We start from the raw sequence: 16,022 nt of genomic DNA, 5'->3' as shown, positions 1-16,022 counted from the left end.
TTATCTGAGCTATTAGAAAGACTGAGGAAACATTCCTATGAATTATTTCATCCTGGACATCAAGAGCAGGCAGTAGTGGTGCATGCCTTTAATCCCAGCAGAGAGAGAAAGAGAGAGAGAGACAGAGAGAGAGAGAGAGAGAGAGAGAGAGAGAGAGAGAGACAGAGAGAGAGAGAGACAGAGAGACAGAGAGAGAGACAGAGAGAGAGAGAGACAGAGAGAGAGAGGGAGAGAGAGAGAGACCCTCAAATAGTATAACCTAGATAAAAACCTTTCAATAACTTAGGACCACAAGCTGGACATGGGACTAGCTTTTTTTTTTTTTAGGCAACTTTCTTCAGATTCCCAACCCCCTTTAATTTCTTTTGAGTGGTTTATTAGCTGCCTATTGGCTGGTTATGTCTTATCCACCATTTAACTACCTATAGCACTGTGTTCTGTTAATCATCTCCACAGGTCTCTGCAAGTTATGATACCTGACCTCCTACTCTGATCTTACAGGACATAACAATATCTGCATCCACCTGACCTCCAACACTTAAGGATATCCCTGAAGGATCTATTGTTTCAGAGTCATCAGCATGCCTATTGTTATTCCTCCATACAGAGTGCATTCTTCTACTCTGGACCTCCAGAAAGCAAGGCCTCCAAAATGAATGAGGATGGTATCCCTCTCACCAGCATAATTCGCATCACTTTATTAACTAGGGTGACCTTGGAGTATTCCAAAACAATACAGTCCTTGGGAAATTTTTCCTGCATTATATATTTATTCTATCATTCTACTTATTTAATTGGTTTTAATTTTTTATTGTATGTGTACAGGTGTTTTGTCTGCATGTATGTCTGTATACCATGTGCCTGTAGGTCTGGGAAAGGCCAGAAAAGGGTGTCGGATCCTTTGGAACTGGAGCTATAGACAGCTGTGAGCAACCACGGAGGTGCTGGTAATTGGGCCTGGGTCCTCTGGAGGAGTCACCAGTGCTCTTAGCCACTTAGCCATCTCTACAGTCCCTTATCTGAGTCTTTAATCCTTTAATCCAGCATCCTTGATGGCATTATGTTTAAATATGAGCTTTCAATTTCCCATACTTTGAGGTACCATCTGAGCCATAAATTCACATCACTTCCTGGGTATTTGCTAGGATTTTAAATCTTGTAAACATTCTCAAATTGATTTGTTCTCCTATATTCCCTTTTGTGCCCTAGATTGACTAACCACTCAATGTACAGATCAGTACCTGCTGGTACTGATAACTCGTCAGATCTTACAGCTGTATATACAGCTTACCTGTATATTCCCTTTCTTTTCTTACTAGAGTCAATATGCCCCAGATAGGTTATACTGTGGTTTGAACCTACTGATAGGCCCAGTGGCCAAGATGAGACACAAGAGCAGATTCCAGAGTGAAGGTCAATCCATGTCTTCTTAAAGAGGAAAGGCATGCTTGAATCTCCAAGAAAGGTAGAATTCCAACCTTCAATAGTCAAAAGTGGGATACTTTTGAATACTTAAAGGATTCAGAGAAATGTAGAAGATACAAAATATTTATGAATAACAATCAAGAGGTTCCTTCCTATGGGTCACAAGGGCACAGGGCTCTGGCCTAACATAGAAGATTTGTCTTGTTTATAACTTTAACTTTCTTTGAAGCTTTACTTTTTAAAAAAACAATTCCTGTGCCTGTTCACATTTCTCTTCCTGTACACTAAAGTTTTACCTAATCTGCTTGGGAAACTCTCTTACTTTTGAATATAGCTTTTAGGTTTTAATTTAATTTTTTTCAGTTTTTTTAAATGTCAATCAAACTAAGTAACTTTCCATATTTTCAAACTTAATAAACTTTATAATATATAAAATGTATGCCATATTTATCAAAATATTTTAAATGTTTTTTAGATTTATATATTTTATTTATGTGCATGAGTAGTTTGTTTGCATGTATTTATGTGCATCATGAACATGCCTGGTGCCCACAGTCAGAAGACGGCATCGAATCTCCGGGAACTGGACCTACAGATGGTTATGAACTACTATGTAGATGCTCAAAATCAAATCTGGATCCTCTTCAAGAACAAGTGCTCCTAATGAGCATTGTCTCCAGTCCCATTTTTTAAGTTTTGGCATATTGTGCCAGACAATGCTTTCCCTGCCATCAGCAAAGTCTCTAACCATTCTTCTGCCACTCCATTTATATTTCTGTCTATGCAACATACCACTCATGATGGAGTTTGCATTGCCAACTGGTCAGCAAACAATCTGTCTAGGATATTTCTTCCCAATGTTGGCTTTCTTCAACAACTATTTGTATTGATTCTTGAACGTTTGTTCTCTAGGGAGCAGGCAAAGACAGAGTATAGCATGAAGGTCTTTATTAGGGAATCCTATGGGATCAACATCCATTGAAGGAAAAAGAAGAAAGCAGGGCTGGACAGGGGGGAACAATAAGCTTCTGTCTCAAGTTGCATCAATCAGTCACTGGATATAAAATGACTCCAGGAAATGGAGCAAGTGATCTTGGGGAGGTGATTGTCTTCACTTGATGCAATTCAGGAAGAATTATGACATCTGAGAGCTGTCTACTAACATCATTCCTCACAAATGAATGAAGGACTTTATTCTTGGAGAGGGATCAGGCATCAGACAGTGGTTTGGTTTGGTTTGGTTTGGTTTGGTTTGGTTTGGTTTGGTTTGGTGTGGTGTGGTGTGGTGTGGTGTGGTGTGGTGTGGTGGTGGGTTTTTTGAGACAGTGTCTCTCTACATAGCTGTGGCTCTCCTGGCACTCATTATGTAAGCCAGCTGGCCTCAAACATATGAAAATTTTTCTTTCTGTCTCTATTTCTGCCTTCTAAATGCTAAGATTGAAAGTATGAGCCATCATGCCTGCCTGGGGATACCATTTCTTTACAATGAAATGTTGGTGGTCCTCAAGCACTAGCCTTAAAAATTGTTCTGTTAGCTGGGTGGTGGTGGCGCACGCTTTTAGTCCCAGCACTCTGGGAGGCAGAGGCAGGTGGATTTCTGAGTTCGAAGGACAGCCTGGTCTACAGAGTGAATTCCAGGACAGCCAGGGCTACTCAGAGAAACCCTGTCTCAAAAAAACCAAAAAGAAAAAAAAAAGAAAAAGAAAGCTAAAAAAAGTTGTTTTGTTTATGTTTTTGTGATGTCCCATTATTTTGTCCAGCCTTTCTGATTAAGTCCCCTGATTAGCAAGGATAGTAAGTCTGTGCCACTGTACACTGATAAACAAGACTTTGATTTTATAGACCAGTTTAAGAGAATAAACAAATTTAATCACTAACAGGTTTATTGAAGCATGCATTTAAATCTTTAAGTTATACCTTCCAAATATTTAGATATGTGAGTCTTTAGATTTTTACTCTTAGAATTTCAAATGCAACTGACAGTCCTACCCATCCAGAATATATTATTTTATCTTGAGTTAAACTGTACAGGAAACTTGTACTTATTATATAAATGTTACAAAATACAGATGGTTTTAAAATCAGAGAGCTAGAGAGATGCTCTTGCACACGATTTTGTTTTGATTCCCAGCACCTAGATGGTGATTCTCAAGCATCTGGATATCAAATGCCTTTTCCCAGCTTCTATGAGCAGTAGGGCATACACATGTTGCACATCCACCCATGCAGGTAAACACTCATACACAGAAAGAGAAAGGAAGCTGCAGTGGCAAATGTCTTTCATCTCAGGACTCAAGAGACAGAGGCAGGTGGATCCCAGTGAGTTTATGGCCAGCCTGGTCTACAGAGGAAGTCCCAAAACAGCCAGGGCTACATGGCTGCGTGAGACTTTGTGTCAAAAAATAAAGAAAGAATAAGTAAATATCTGTTTTTTAAATCTTAAAAAAAGATAAAATCTCCCATAAGTCTAACAAACACTTAGAAAAATTCCAACCATCACCTATAAAAATTGTCAATGTTCTCATAGTATATAGAAATTCATTTTTTCTTTTTTTCTTTGATATATTTTTATTTACATTTCAAATGATTTCCCCTTTTCTGGCCCCCCAGTCCCCGAAAGTCACATAAGCCCCCCTTCCCTCCCCCTGTTCACCCACCCACCCCTTCCCACTTCCCTGTTCTGGTTTTGCCGAATACTGCTTCACTGAGTCTTTCCAGAACAAGGGGCCACTCCTCCATTCTTCTTGTACCTCATTTGATGTGTGGATTATGCTTTGGGTATTCCAGTTTTCTAGGCTAATATCCACTTATTAGTGAGTGCATACCATGATTCATCTTTTGAGACTTGGTTACCTCAGTTAGTGTGATGTTTTCCAACTCCATCAATTTGCCTAAGAATTTCATGAATTCATTGTTTCTAATTGCTGAGTAGTACTCCATTGTGTAAATATACCACATTTTTTGCATCCATTCCTCCATTGAGGGATATCTGGATTCTTTCCAGCTTCTGGCTATTATAAATAGGGATGCTATGAACATAGTAGAGCATGTATCCTTATTACATGGTGTGGAATCCTCTGGGTATATGCCCAGGAGTGGTATAGCAGGATCTTTTGGAAGTGAGGCGCCCAGTTTTCTGAGGAACCGCCAGACTGGTTTCCAGAGTGGTTGTACCATACAAATTCATTTTTAGAAGACAATTTTTTTTTATTTTATGTGTATGTGTCTATGCGTGTATGCACATGTATGATATGCACGTGCTTGTCAAGGCCAGAGTTCAATTTCCTCTACTGGGTCTCCAATTTGCAGGTGGGGGAGGTGATAGAGATGGATTTAATTTTTTTATTTATGTTGAAGTGTGAATCTGAGTGTATGCCATAGGTACCTGGATGTGCACGGGTGCTGGAAGAAGGTGTCAGGTGTCTTGAAGCTGGAGTTTCAAATGGTTGTGAGTTGCCCTACAAGGGTAGTGAGAAATGCTCTCAGGTCCTTTGCAGGAGCAGCAAGTGTTTGTAAGGCTGAGCCATCTCATCAGCTCTCCACCTTGGCTGTTGTGGTTGGAGTGCTGGTAGCTTTCAGACACTGTCACTCCCTGTAGCTGGAGCTCACCAGTTGTCCAGAGTGGCTGAACAGCAAGCCAGCAGCAGCAGGATCTCTCTGTTCCTGAGTCCACAGTCCAGGGATTACAGGCAAGCCCTGCCAGTATAGCCTTTTACATGAGTACTGGAGATCCAACCGCAGCTCCCCATGATGGTACAGCAAGGAAATTACTAAATCAATCTCCCTACTCCATTGGGGATCATCAATATGCACATCTTTTTCTTCATAGATAGCATATATGCCTTTATAGTCTGTTTTCCTGCTGAGGATTGTATGTTGAATTCTGTTGTAAAGGTGGATGTCTATTTTAAATAACCACATACTTTTTTTTTACTTTTCAAAACAGTTTGAAGGTGCACAACCTACTGCAAGCTGACTTATTTGTTCCAAAAGACATATTTCTATAAGAAGAATTATTGGATTAAGGAACATACTCTGGGCTAGAGAGATGGCTCACTGGGTAAAGGCAGCTGCTGCCAAGCCTGACAACCTGAGTTAAATACCCAGAGCCTACGGTGAAAGGAGAGAACTCACTGCTACAATTGGTCCTATGACCTCTGCACACTTGCCATGGCAAGCCCCTTCACCTAACACACACACACACACACACACACACACAAACAAACAAAATAAAATATACAAAATGAAAAATGACATGCATATTGTAAAGGCTTTGAAATATGCCTATGGACCTGTAACCAAGACTCTAAGTAAGAATGGGCTGGAGCTCTGATAGGACAGAAATATTACAAATTCTAAAGAATGTGGATGGCCCCATCTTCTGACAACTTGCTGAGAACAGTGAAAATGGAGGTAAACTAAGGCCCAGTTGTCCTAGGAAAGGACTAGTTAGACACAAGCATGCATGCACACACACAGATTTATTTTTTCTTTTATTTTTTTATTTTTTTTTAAACTTTTTTATTCGATATAATTTATTTACATTTCAAATGATTTCCCCTTTTCTAGCCCCCCACTCCCTGAAAGTCCTGTAAGCCCCCTTCTCTTCCCCTGTCCTCCCACCCACCCCTTCCTGCTTCCCCGTTCTGGTTTTGCCGAATACTGCTTCACTGAGTCTTTCCAGAACCAGGGGCCACTCCTCCTTTCTTCTTGTACCTCCTTTGAACACAGATTTATTTTTATGTGCATCAGAGTATTGTCTGCATGTATGTCTGTGGGAAGATGCAAAATCCCCTGGAACTGGAATTGTATAGTTGTAAGCTGCCATGTAGGTACTGGGAATTGAACCCAGGTCCTCTGGAAAAACAGCTATTGTTCTTAACTGCTAAGCCATCTCTCCAGCCCTTCTGGAACCTGTATTGCTATAAATTTGCATTTGTATTGCTATAAAGTTTTTAATAAGCTGTAAGAATCCCACATGTACTCTCCACCCACAAACTAGGCCAAACTGTTAAAAAAAATTTTTTTTCCTTTACTAGTTTTTCCTTTTTTCTTTTTGAATACAGAGAAACTAAGTCCGAAGATAAGGACTGCAATACTCAGTAACATGCCTTGAATGCTACCAGCCACAAAGTCTGAATGCCCCCCCACACACACAAACACACACACAGGTACCGTTGCCAACACTGTGGAGTAGAAGAAATTTGGATCCTCATCCCTGTGGATCTCAGCATCATTCTTTCATTGTTGTTGTTGGTTGTTTCTTTAATTTTTTTATTAGATATTTTTTTTATTTTTCAAATGTTTCCCCTTTCCCGGTCTCCCCTTTGGAAACCCCCAATCCCATCCCCCCCATCCCCCTGCCTCTATGAGGGTGCTCCCCCCCCAACTCGTCTTCCCCCTTGGCATTCCCCTACACTGGAACATCTAGCCTTCTCAGAACCAAGGGCCACTCCTCCCACTGATGTCCCACAAGGCCATCCTCTGCTACATATGCAGCTGGAGTCATGGGTCCCTCCACGTGTACTCTTTGGTTGGTGGTCCAGTCCCCAGGAGCTCTGAGGGTGGGGGTTGGGGTCTGGTGTGGGAAGCCATCCTGAGCTATTCGGACTAATGCTTACTCATGGCCCTAAGGTGGTGGCTGCTAAAATATAAGAACAATTAACTAGAGCCTTCTCCTTGAGCTATCGGTGTGAGAAGATTCCGAGAATACCACGAGATGTTCCTGCCCAGTGTGAGAAGATCCCGAGAATACCACAAGATGTTCCTGCCCTAACCACGGAATGTACCTGCCGGCGTTAACTCCGTTAACTCCGGGTGTCCTCTCCAGATGACCAGATGACCTCCTCGCTTGCTTCCTGCTTCAACCCCTAGGGGTGTCTCTGCCCTTCCCTCCTTTGTCTGGTGTGAAGGTTATTTCCTTCTCTGTAAGCCTTAAAACCCACTTACCTCCCCGACATTAAATGAAGCCTTGACATAACCCAGACTGACTTGTCTTTCTTAGCATGCTTGGCTTCCCTTTTCTCTCCCCCCCATTTTTGACCCTCAGGTAGTGCCTCTTCGGGACCCAGGAATAACTGGACCTGCTGGACGGGTCAGTCTGGCTGGTTAACACTGTTCCTCCCTCCATGGGAGATTCTTGATGGTTCTCTGAAAACCCACTCCAACCAATCTTACTAAAGAAATCCTGATGCAAATACTAAATTTTATTTTTCTTTCAACTATATTTTCTTAAGTCAAAGCTTTTATTTTACACTTCTATAGACAGCAGAGTTAGCTATGAAAGAGGAGATGTTCCCTCGGACTCTACAACCCTAAAATAAAGCTGGTTCTCTTTATATGTCCCCAGAACAGGCTGAAACACCTACTCATTACAAGACTTTCTGACCCCAGGCCTAGAGACTTGGACCTACCCTTCCTCCAATCCTTGGAAAGCCAAGGTTAGATCATGGCTAGGAGTTCAAGGCCAGCCTTGACTACATAGTAAGTCACAAAGGAGAGATAGCTCACTTATCTGCTATCCTTATAATCCCCACAGGAATGAACGGGACATTTCAGATGTTTATCATCTCATACCTCAGCTACTGAGGTAGCTTCTTAGCTTGTTTGCCTGTCTCCAGTCACCACTCCCATCCTCACTCCAAGTTAGACACATCCTGAACATAAACCAACCATATTACTCTCCTTTCATCCTTTGGTCATGGAAATCCTTGATGTTTCTAAGGGATAGATACAGTAAGATACAATATTCAAACACTCCAGACTAGCTTATAAGTGGGCTCTGTAGACAGAACTCAGGCTAATTTTCTCTCTTTTATTTCCTCTCATGCCGCTGCTCAAACATTCTACCCAAGGCTAACCAGAACTGGATTCTCACAAAGCATGCCACAGGCACTGAGACATTGTACAGCGTTTTCTAATAGGAAACAGCTGCCTGTGACCAAAAGACTCCTGCGTTTACTTCCCTATCTTATCTTTCTAAACAGATCATAAACTCAAGAATGAAGACAATACCTCTTTTTTTGCTTCTTAAAACACACAACTTTATTGATGACATAAAAATAAAGTCTCAAATGTATAAACATAAGTCCACACAAAGGACCAAAGATTACCTTACTTATGAAGAACCGGTTGGTTTTTTGCTCATGAAGCATACTAAAAATATCTTAATATCCAGACAAGATAAAAATTGACACATGTAATTTCAGTACAAGCGTGAACTCATTTGTTGCTCCTAAAATTGTCCAGCTATAGATCCTCATAGGCAACACCAGTTTCAAAGTTCTAATGCAATTTACAATGCGCATTATGTCCAGAATGTAAAACCAAAATGTTACTCAAACTTTGGGGGAAACAGATTAGAGTTTATTTATTAATACCTCAACTCTTTCTTTCACCTCTGGGTCACTACAATCTGCTGCTAAGGCTCTAAGTTTCTTGGCACAGGCTTTAGGTCGTTGAAACAGGAAATAAAGGGAAGTTTTACTGAACCTGTCTTGGGGATATGTTTTCCCTCGTTTTTTAAAATGACGATTTATATTTTCAAAAAGTAAAAGAGCATTAAGGATATTTTCCTTTGTCTCTTTCTTGCTAAAAATGTTGATCAGTGCTGTTGGTGCATTGGCAATTAGCAAGTCTCTTGTCATCGATGGATTTTTAGAGAAATTCACAAGCATTCCTAAAACATGGTCTTTAGTTTCTCCGCTTCCCAGAGCCAACAAACGGAGAAATTCTGAAATGTAATTGGTAACCATATGCTGATATTCACTAGTAATAGTCAGGTGCCTTATCAATCTTAGTCCAGCCACTTGCACATTTGAATTCAAGGGATAGGTGACAGTATCTTCACATACTTGACTTAAATATGTCTTAACCTGTCTATGGTTTTCAGCAGCAACCGAGATATTATTCAGGGCATTTAAAGCCTTCTGCCGTACATTTGGGTAGGGATTGCTCAATAAGCTTTGGATAACTGAAATTCCACCTATATTCCGATCAATTTCCTGGGGATAAGGATATTCAGCACTGTTATATAGAGCATTAGTGGCTATTTCATGAACAGAAGGATCTTCAGTCATTTCAATCATGCAAATGAGTTTTTCAAGATCTTGTGCATCCAGTTTAACAGTGCGTTTACAGCGGCAGTTGCAGGAATGCACCTTGACTCCAGTATTGACTTGCCTTCCGAAGCCATCATCACCTGGAAAGCTGGTTTTGTGTGATGACTTGCTTTCTGAACAAACAATGGCTCCATCCCATACACCCATTCCTGCTCCAGGGACCATGGATGGATATATGCCCCTTGATTCTGTTGCCTTTTTGGCTTTCGCCTGAGATGAAGACTCATCCTCACATTTGTTTTCATTACCAGTATAGAACCAAGACCTTATGTCAACTCCATTAGCAGCATCAGACTGATCTTTAGTGTCATCAGCCTTATCCCCAGTCCCAGATTCAGCATTGACATCTTTTTCATTTGTAGATCTGGGGTCATTACTGTCCTCACTCTCGGCCCCAAATAGGGTTCTTAGACTGATCTCTTCAATACCAGGGCTGGATTCTCTACTTAGTTCATCCTCCTCATCTTCACCATCATTTACATTCGAAGAAAAAGTCCAAGATCCTAAGCCAGCCCCAGCCTCAGCCCCAAGCCCAGACCCTTTAGTGGTTGAATCTTCATTCCAAAACCAAAACCCCATACTGGTCTCAGCCCCAGCCTCAGCCACAACTCCAGCCCCAGGCTCAGCCTCAGTCCCAAGCCTAGACCCTTTAGTAGCTTCATCTCCATCCCAGGACCACAATTCCATGCTGCTCCCAGCCACAACTTCAGCCCCAGCCTGAGCTCCTGCCCCAACTACAGCTTCAGCCTCGGTCCCAAGTCTAGACCCTTTAGTGGCTCCATCTCCATCCCAGAACCAAAATCCCATGCTGGTATCAGCCACAGCTTGAGCCTCTGCCCCTGCTCCCACCCCTGTCTCTGTCCCTGTGTCTGTCCCTGTCCCTGTTCCAATCCCAGCCTTAGCTTCAGCCTCAGTTCCAAGCTTAGACCCTCTAGTAGCTGCATCTCCATTCCAGAACCAAAATCCCGTGCTATTCTCCGTCTCAGCTTCAGTCTCTGCCCCTCCCCCAACTCCAGCCTCAGCCTCAGCTCCTTTACTAGTGCCATCTCCATTCCAGGGCCAAAACCCCATTCCAGCTTCAGCCCCAGCCCCAGCCCCTGCCTCAACTCTAGCCCCTGCCTCAGCTCTGGCTTCAGAATCAGTTGCAGCTACTGCCCCAGCCTCAGCGCTAGTCCCCACTCGCACCTCAGCCTCAACCTTGGTCTCAGCTTCAGCCTCAGCCTTAGCTTCAACTCTAGTCTTAGATTCAGGATCAACTTCAGCCTCAGCTCCAGCCACAGTCTTAGCCTCACTCCCATCACAGGTGCCTGTACAAGCTGCCTCTTCAGATCTGGTCAAAGATTCAGTACTGGTCTTCTTTTCATCCCCTACGCCAGAACTAATGATGGTCTCTTCCCTAGTCCCTGATGTGGATTCAGTACTGGCCTCATCTTTCATCCCAGCTACAGGCAAAATAGTAGCCTCTTCTGTCCAGCACCAAGACCCTATAAAGGCCTCACTCCCAGGCCCAAACCAAAATCCTTCATTAGCCTCCACCTCAGCACTGACAAGGAATCGTCCACTGGCCTGATCATCAGACCTACTCCAGGACCCTCCACTAGCCTGGTCTTGAGGATCTACCCTAGATCCTCCACTGGCTTCATTACTAGCCCTAGACCCAGGCCAGGATTCTCCACTAGTCTGCTCCCCAGTACCAGTCCAAGAGCCTCCTCCACATGTCTGATCTTCAAATCCAGATTTAGTACAGCCACTAGTCTGATCCACAGTCCCAATCCAAGACCCTCCACTGACCTGACTCCCCAGGCCAGGCCAGGCCCCGCCACTGGACTGATCAGTGGGACATGCTGTAGACCCTCCAATAACATGACCACCAGCACTACCCCAGGAAACTCCTCCACTAGACTGATTCTCAGGCACAGCTGGCCTGGACCCTCCAGTGGTCTGGTCTCCAGCACCAGGCCAGAATCCTCCTCCAACAGCTTGACCCTCAAATCCAGGTTTGGAACAAACACCAACTTGATCACCAGTCCAGGATACTGCACCGACCTGAGTCCCAGTGCCAAGCCAGGCCCCACCACTAGACTGGTTCATGAGCACTGGCTTTGTCCCTCCAACATCCTGGCCACTGGCTGCTACCCAAGAGCCTCCTCCAATAGGCTGAGCCCCAGTGTAAGTACAGTACCATCCACCTGTCTGATTTCCAGTGCCAGGCCAAGACTGTCCATTCGATTGGTCCCTAGCACTCAACCTAGATTCTCCACCAGACTGGTCCCCAGAACCAGTCCAGCATCCTCCTCCAGTAGTCTGATCTACTCCACTAGCAGCCAGTTCTCCAGACACAGGCTGAGACTCTCTATTGGACTGGTCCAAAGGCCCAACCAAGAACCCTCCACTGAGTTGGTTTCCAGAATCTGCCCAGGATCTTCCAGCAGACTGACCCTCAGACACTGACTTGGCACCTCCACTAGGCTGGCCAATAGTGCCAGCCCAAGACCCTCCATCACTGGTCTGATTCTCAAAACCAGGTTTGGCTGCACCATCCGACTGATGACCAGTCCCAGTCCAAGATCTTTCCCCAGCCAGATTCCTAGTGCCAGCCCATGATCCACTACTGGACTGGTCTGCAGACCCTGATGTAGATCCAACACCAGCCTGGTCCCCAGTTCCAGCCCAGGATGTACCACCAGCTGGACCTACAGTTCCAAGATTGGATGCTGCACTGGCTTGGTTTACAGCCTCAGTCCAAGACCTTCCACTGGACTGATTCTCAGATCCCAACGTGGGCGCTCCACTAGGCTGGACACCAGCTACAACCCAAGGCCCCTTTTCACCTGGCTTAGCCTCAGCAGCAGCAACCTGATCAGTAGTTCCTGTCCAGGGCACTGCATTGGTCTGGTCTACAGCCCCAGTCCAGTATCCAATACTAACTATATTGCCAGGTCCAGCCCAAGACACTGCACCAGTCGGGTTCTCAGCCACAGTCCAGGTCCCAGTACCCTGGTCCACAACCCAGGATACTCCACCGGCCTGGACAGCAGGCCATGACCCATCAGTGACCTGACTCACAGCCCAGGGCCCAGCAATGGCCTGGTTTCCAGAGACAACCCAAGGACCTGCACTGATCTGGTTCTCAGCCCCAGTCCAGGTAGCTCCACTGGTTTTGTCTCCAACCCAGGCCCCCTCAGTAGTCTGAGCTCCTGCCCAGATTGCTCCACTGGCCTGGTCACCAGCACCTACCCAGGTTCCAAGAGCAACCTCATTCTCAGTCCTAGCCCCAGTCCAGGACTTAGTGTCATCACAAGCCACAGCCCAGGAACTAACAATGCCAGGCTTATCATTAGCTGCCCCACTCCAGGGCCCAACAGTGGCTCCACTCTCTTCTTCAGTCCAGGATACACTATTCTCCCAGTCTCCATCTATAGTCTGAAACCTAAATTTGATCCACCTCTCAGCAGCAATCCAGTCCTCAACACCAATCCCATTCCAGTAATAATCATGAACGTTAGGCTGAGCACCTGCCACAGTCACCATTTCAGAAGCGGGTACAGCCCCTACCATGGGCTTTGCATAGACCCTATTGTCTGCAGTGGCTTCTACCTGTGAACTGGACAGACCTTTATCCCTTGCTCCAAGCAAAGCTTCATTCTGAGAACTGACCACAGCCTGGGGTTGAGCAGAGCTCCTTGTGCCTGTTCTTGCTCCTGATTTAGTACCAGCATTGGACCTAATCTTATTCCTGGCACCAAGCAAGGTTTCATTCTGGGAACTGACCACAGCCTGGGACTGGGTAGAGCCCCTTGCACCTACCCCAGCCTCTGCCTTAGGCGCAGCATTGGAACTGCCTCTGACCTTATTTCTGGCACCAAGCAACGCCTCAGCCTGGGAAGAAGCCAAAGCCAGAATTGTACTTGCCCCAGACTCTGCCTTAGGAACAGAATTGGAATTACCCCTGACCTTATTTCTGGCACCAAGTAAGGCGTCAGCCTGGGGCTGAATAGAGTCTGTTGTACCTGCCCCAGCTTCTGCCTTAGGCACAGCATTGGAATTACCCTTGACCTTATTCTTGGAACCAGGTAAGGTCTCACCCTGGGAATTTGCCACAGTCTTGGCATGGGCAGAGCCCATTGTACCTGCCCCAGCATCTGGTTTAGACACAGCACTAGAATTGCCCTTGACCTTAGTCTTGGTACCAGTCAAGGCAACACCCTGGGAAACGGCCACAGACTGGGGACAGGCACCTGCCCCAGCCTCTGCCTTAGGCACAACATTGGGATTGCTCTTAACTTTATTCTTCGTACCAGGTAAGGCCTCACTGTGGGAATTGGCTACTGTCTGGGGCTGGGCAGAACCTGTCATATCTGGCCCAACCCCTGCTTTAGGCACAGAATTCCGATTGCCCTTGGCCTTATTCTTGGCTCCAGGTGTGGTCTCACCCTGGGAACAGGTCACATTAGTCTGGGCAGAGCTTGTTGTAGCTGTCCCAGCCTCTGTCTTAGGCGTAGGATTCGGATTGCCCTTGACCTTATTCTTAGTACCAGGCAAGGCCTCATTCTGGCAATTGACCACAGGTTGTGGCTGACCACAGGCTTTCTGGTCTGCCTTTGCTCCTGCTTTGGAAACGGCATTAGAGTCACTTTTGCTATCAACCTTGGAATCAGACAGGGCCTCAGCTTGAGTTTTGGTCCCAGTCTGAGGCTGTGCACAAGTTTTTGTGTCTGTCCCAGCCGCTGCCTTACACTTGGCTTTGGCTTTACCTCTAGCTTTACCTTTAGTATTAGGTAAGGCTTCACCCTGGCTCTGGGCTGTAGCCTGAGCTCCTTCCTTAGGTGTGGTATTGGCATTGTCCTTAGTCTTGATTTTGCCATCTGGCAAGTCATCACCCTGGACATTGGCCACAGGCTCAGTCTGGGTACAGGAAACCATGTCTATACCAGCCTCTGCCTTAGCAGTGACATGGTGATCACTCCTGTTTTTATCCCCAGTATCAGGCAAGGCATCAGCCTGCAAATTGGTTTTGGTGTTTGCCTTGGCCCCTGCTTTAGCCATGGCACTGGCATTACCTTTACCCTTAACCTTGGCATCAGGCAGGGCTTCAGTCTGATCACTGGTTACAGCTTGAGGCTGGGTATCCGTTACATCAGCATCAGTCACTGCCTTAACATTGGCATCTTTCCCACCATCCATCGTGGCACCAGATGTTGCCTCAGTCTCTATCTTGGCCACAGTCTCAGGTTGTATTATACAAGTTCTTATATCTGCCTCTGCTTCACAAATGTCATTTGCATTGTCCCGAGCATCATTCTTTGCCCCTGGCACAGCTCCAGCCAGAATGTTGGCAGCAACATGAGGCTGACCAGAAGCCTTTGTATCTACCCCAGACCCTGCCTTAGACATGTTTTTGAGATCCTCTTTGTCAGCCTCAGCACCAGCCATATCATCATTTTGGATTATGGACACAGTCTGAGACTGTGCATAGGACTTCATGTCCACTCCAGCCACCGTGACAGGCATATCATTAGGACTCTCCTTAGTATCAACTGTGGCATCAAGTCTAGCCTCAGACTGAGTCCTAGTCACACTCACAGTCTCTTCCAGTGGTCTTATCGTGGCCTCAGCCACAATTCCAGTCTCATTCATGGTTCCAATCTTGACTACTTCCTTGGTCACTGCCAAGACCTCACTCTGTGTCACTGTTACTCTGTTAATCTCTGTCTCTTTTTCAGCCAATGAACGAGCTTCTGCTTTGGTCTGGGTCATTGCTTCTTTCTTGACCTCTGCCCTGCCAGCCATTGCCCAAGCCTTAGCTTTGGTCTGAGTCACTGCCTCTTTCTTGCCTACTGCCTCAGCCTCAGCATCAGTTTGAGTAACTGCCTCTTTCATGGTTACTTCCTTGGCTTGGGATGTGGATTCAGTCAAAGTCACTGCCTCTGTCATGACCACTGTTTCCACCAATGAACTGGTCTCAGATTGGGTCTCTATCTCTTCCTCAAGCATTGTTTTGGTCTGAGAGTTGCCACTGGGTCTATCTAGAACGGGGACCTTGGAGTCTACTTCAGCCACAGGCTCACCTCCTTCTCCAGTTTCTGGTTCAGTCTTGAGTCTAGTCTCAGCCTCTCTTCCAGCCAAGGCTTCACTTGGGGCCAAGGTCTGGTTCTGTTCCCCAACCACAGTCTCCGTCTCGATTCTGGACCCATTTCTGGCAAGTCCGCTCACACTCTGTGTTCTTCCCTTGGTTAATCTGTAAATGCAGTAGCAGGTACCAGCCCAGATCACCAGTCCTGCAGTCGCCCAGCCCACATCCTGAACACGGCCCATGTAATCACCCCTGCTGAAGGCACGGACAATATATAGGAGGGCTCACTTGGGCTAGGAAAGAGGATGGTGTGTCTGGGCAATGGTGTTTAACCACTTAAAGGCCAGCAGAGCTGCCCCTGGAAGTAGACCTAGAAGTGGAAGAAGGAAATGAATTTAACCGTC

The 16,022-nt window shown here is 45.5% G+C and overlaps 1 protein-coding gene across 5 annotated transcripts in view; it reads right to left on the bottom strand.

Annotated features, from left to right (window-relative positions):
- Positions 1 to 8,454: 8,454 nt before the first annotated feature.
- Positions 8,455 to 16,022, bottom strand: part of Armcx4 (armadillo repeat containing X-linked 4) — a 78,681-nt gene continuing 71,113 nt past the window's right edge. For 4 of the 5 annotated variants that reach the window (XM_052170917.1, XM_052170915.1, XM_052170914.1 and 1 more), the window contains one exon: positions 8,455 to 15,988. In XM_052170917.1, the coding sequence (XP_052026877.1) occupies positions 8,784 to 15,860 (7,077 nt within the window). In that variant the 5' untranslated portion in view covers positions 15,861 to 15,988 and the 3' untranslated portion in view covers positions 8,455 to 8,783. The remainder of the gene's footprint in view (positions 15,989 to 16,022) is intronic. The other variant, XR_007975426.1, reaches the window with a different exon arrangement.

The sequence above is a fragment of the Apodemus sylvaticus genome, chromosome X, assembly GCF_947179515.1.
Source record: "Apodemus sylvaticus chromosome X, mApoSyl1.1, whole genome shotgun sequence".
Taxonomy (NCBI): domain Eukaryota; kingdom Metazoa; phylum Chordata; class Mammalia; order Rodentia; family Muridae; genus Apodemus; species Apodemus sylvaticus.
The sequence above is the reverse complement of the archived record's forward strand: the minus strand, read 5'-3'. Positions and strand labels throughout refer to the sequence as shown.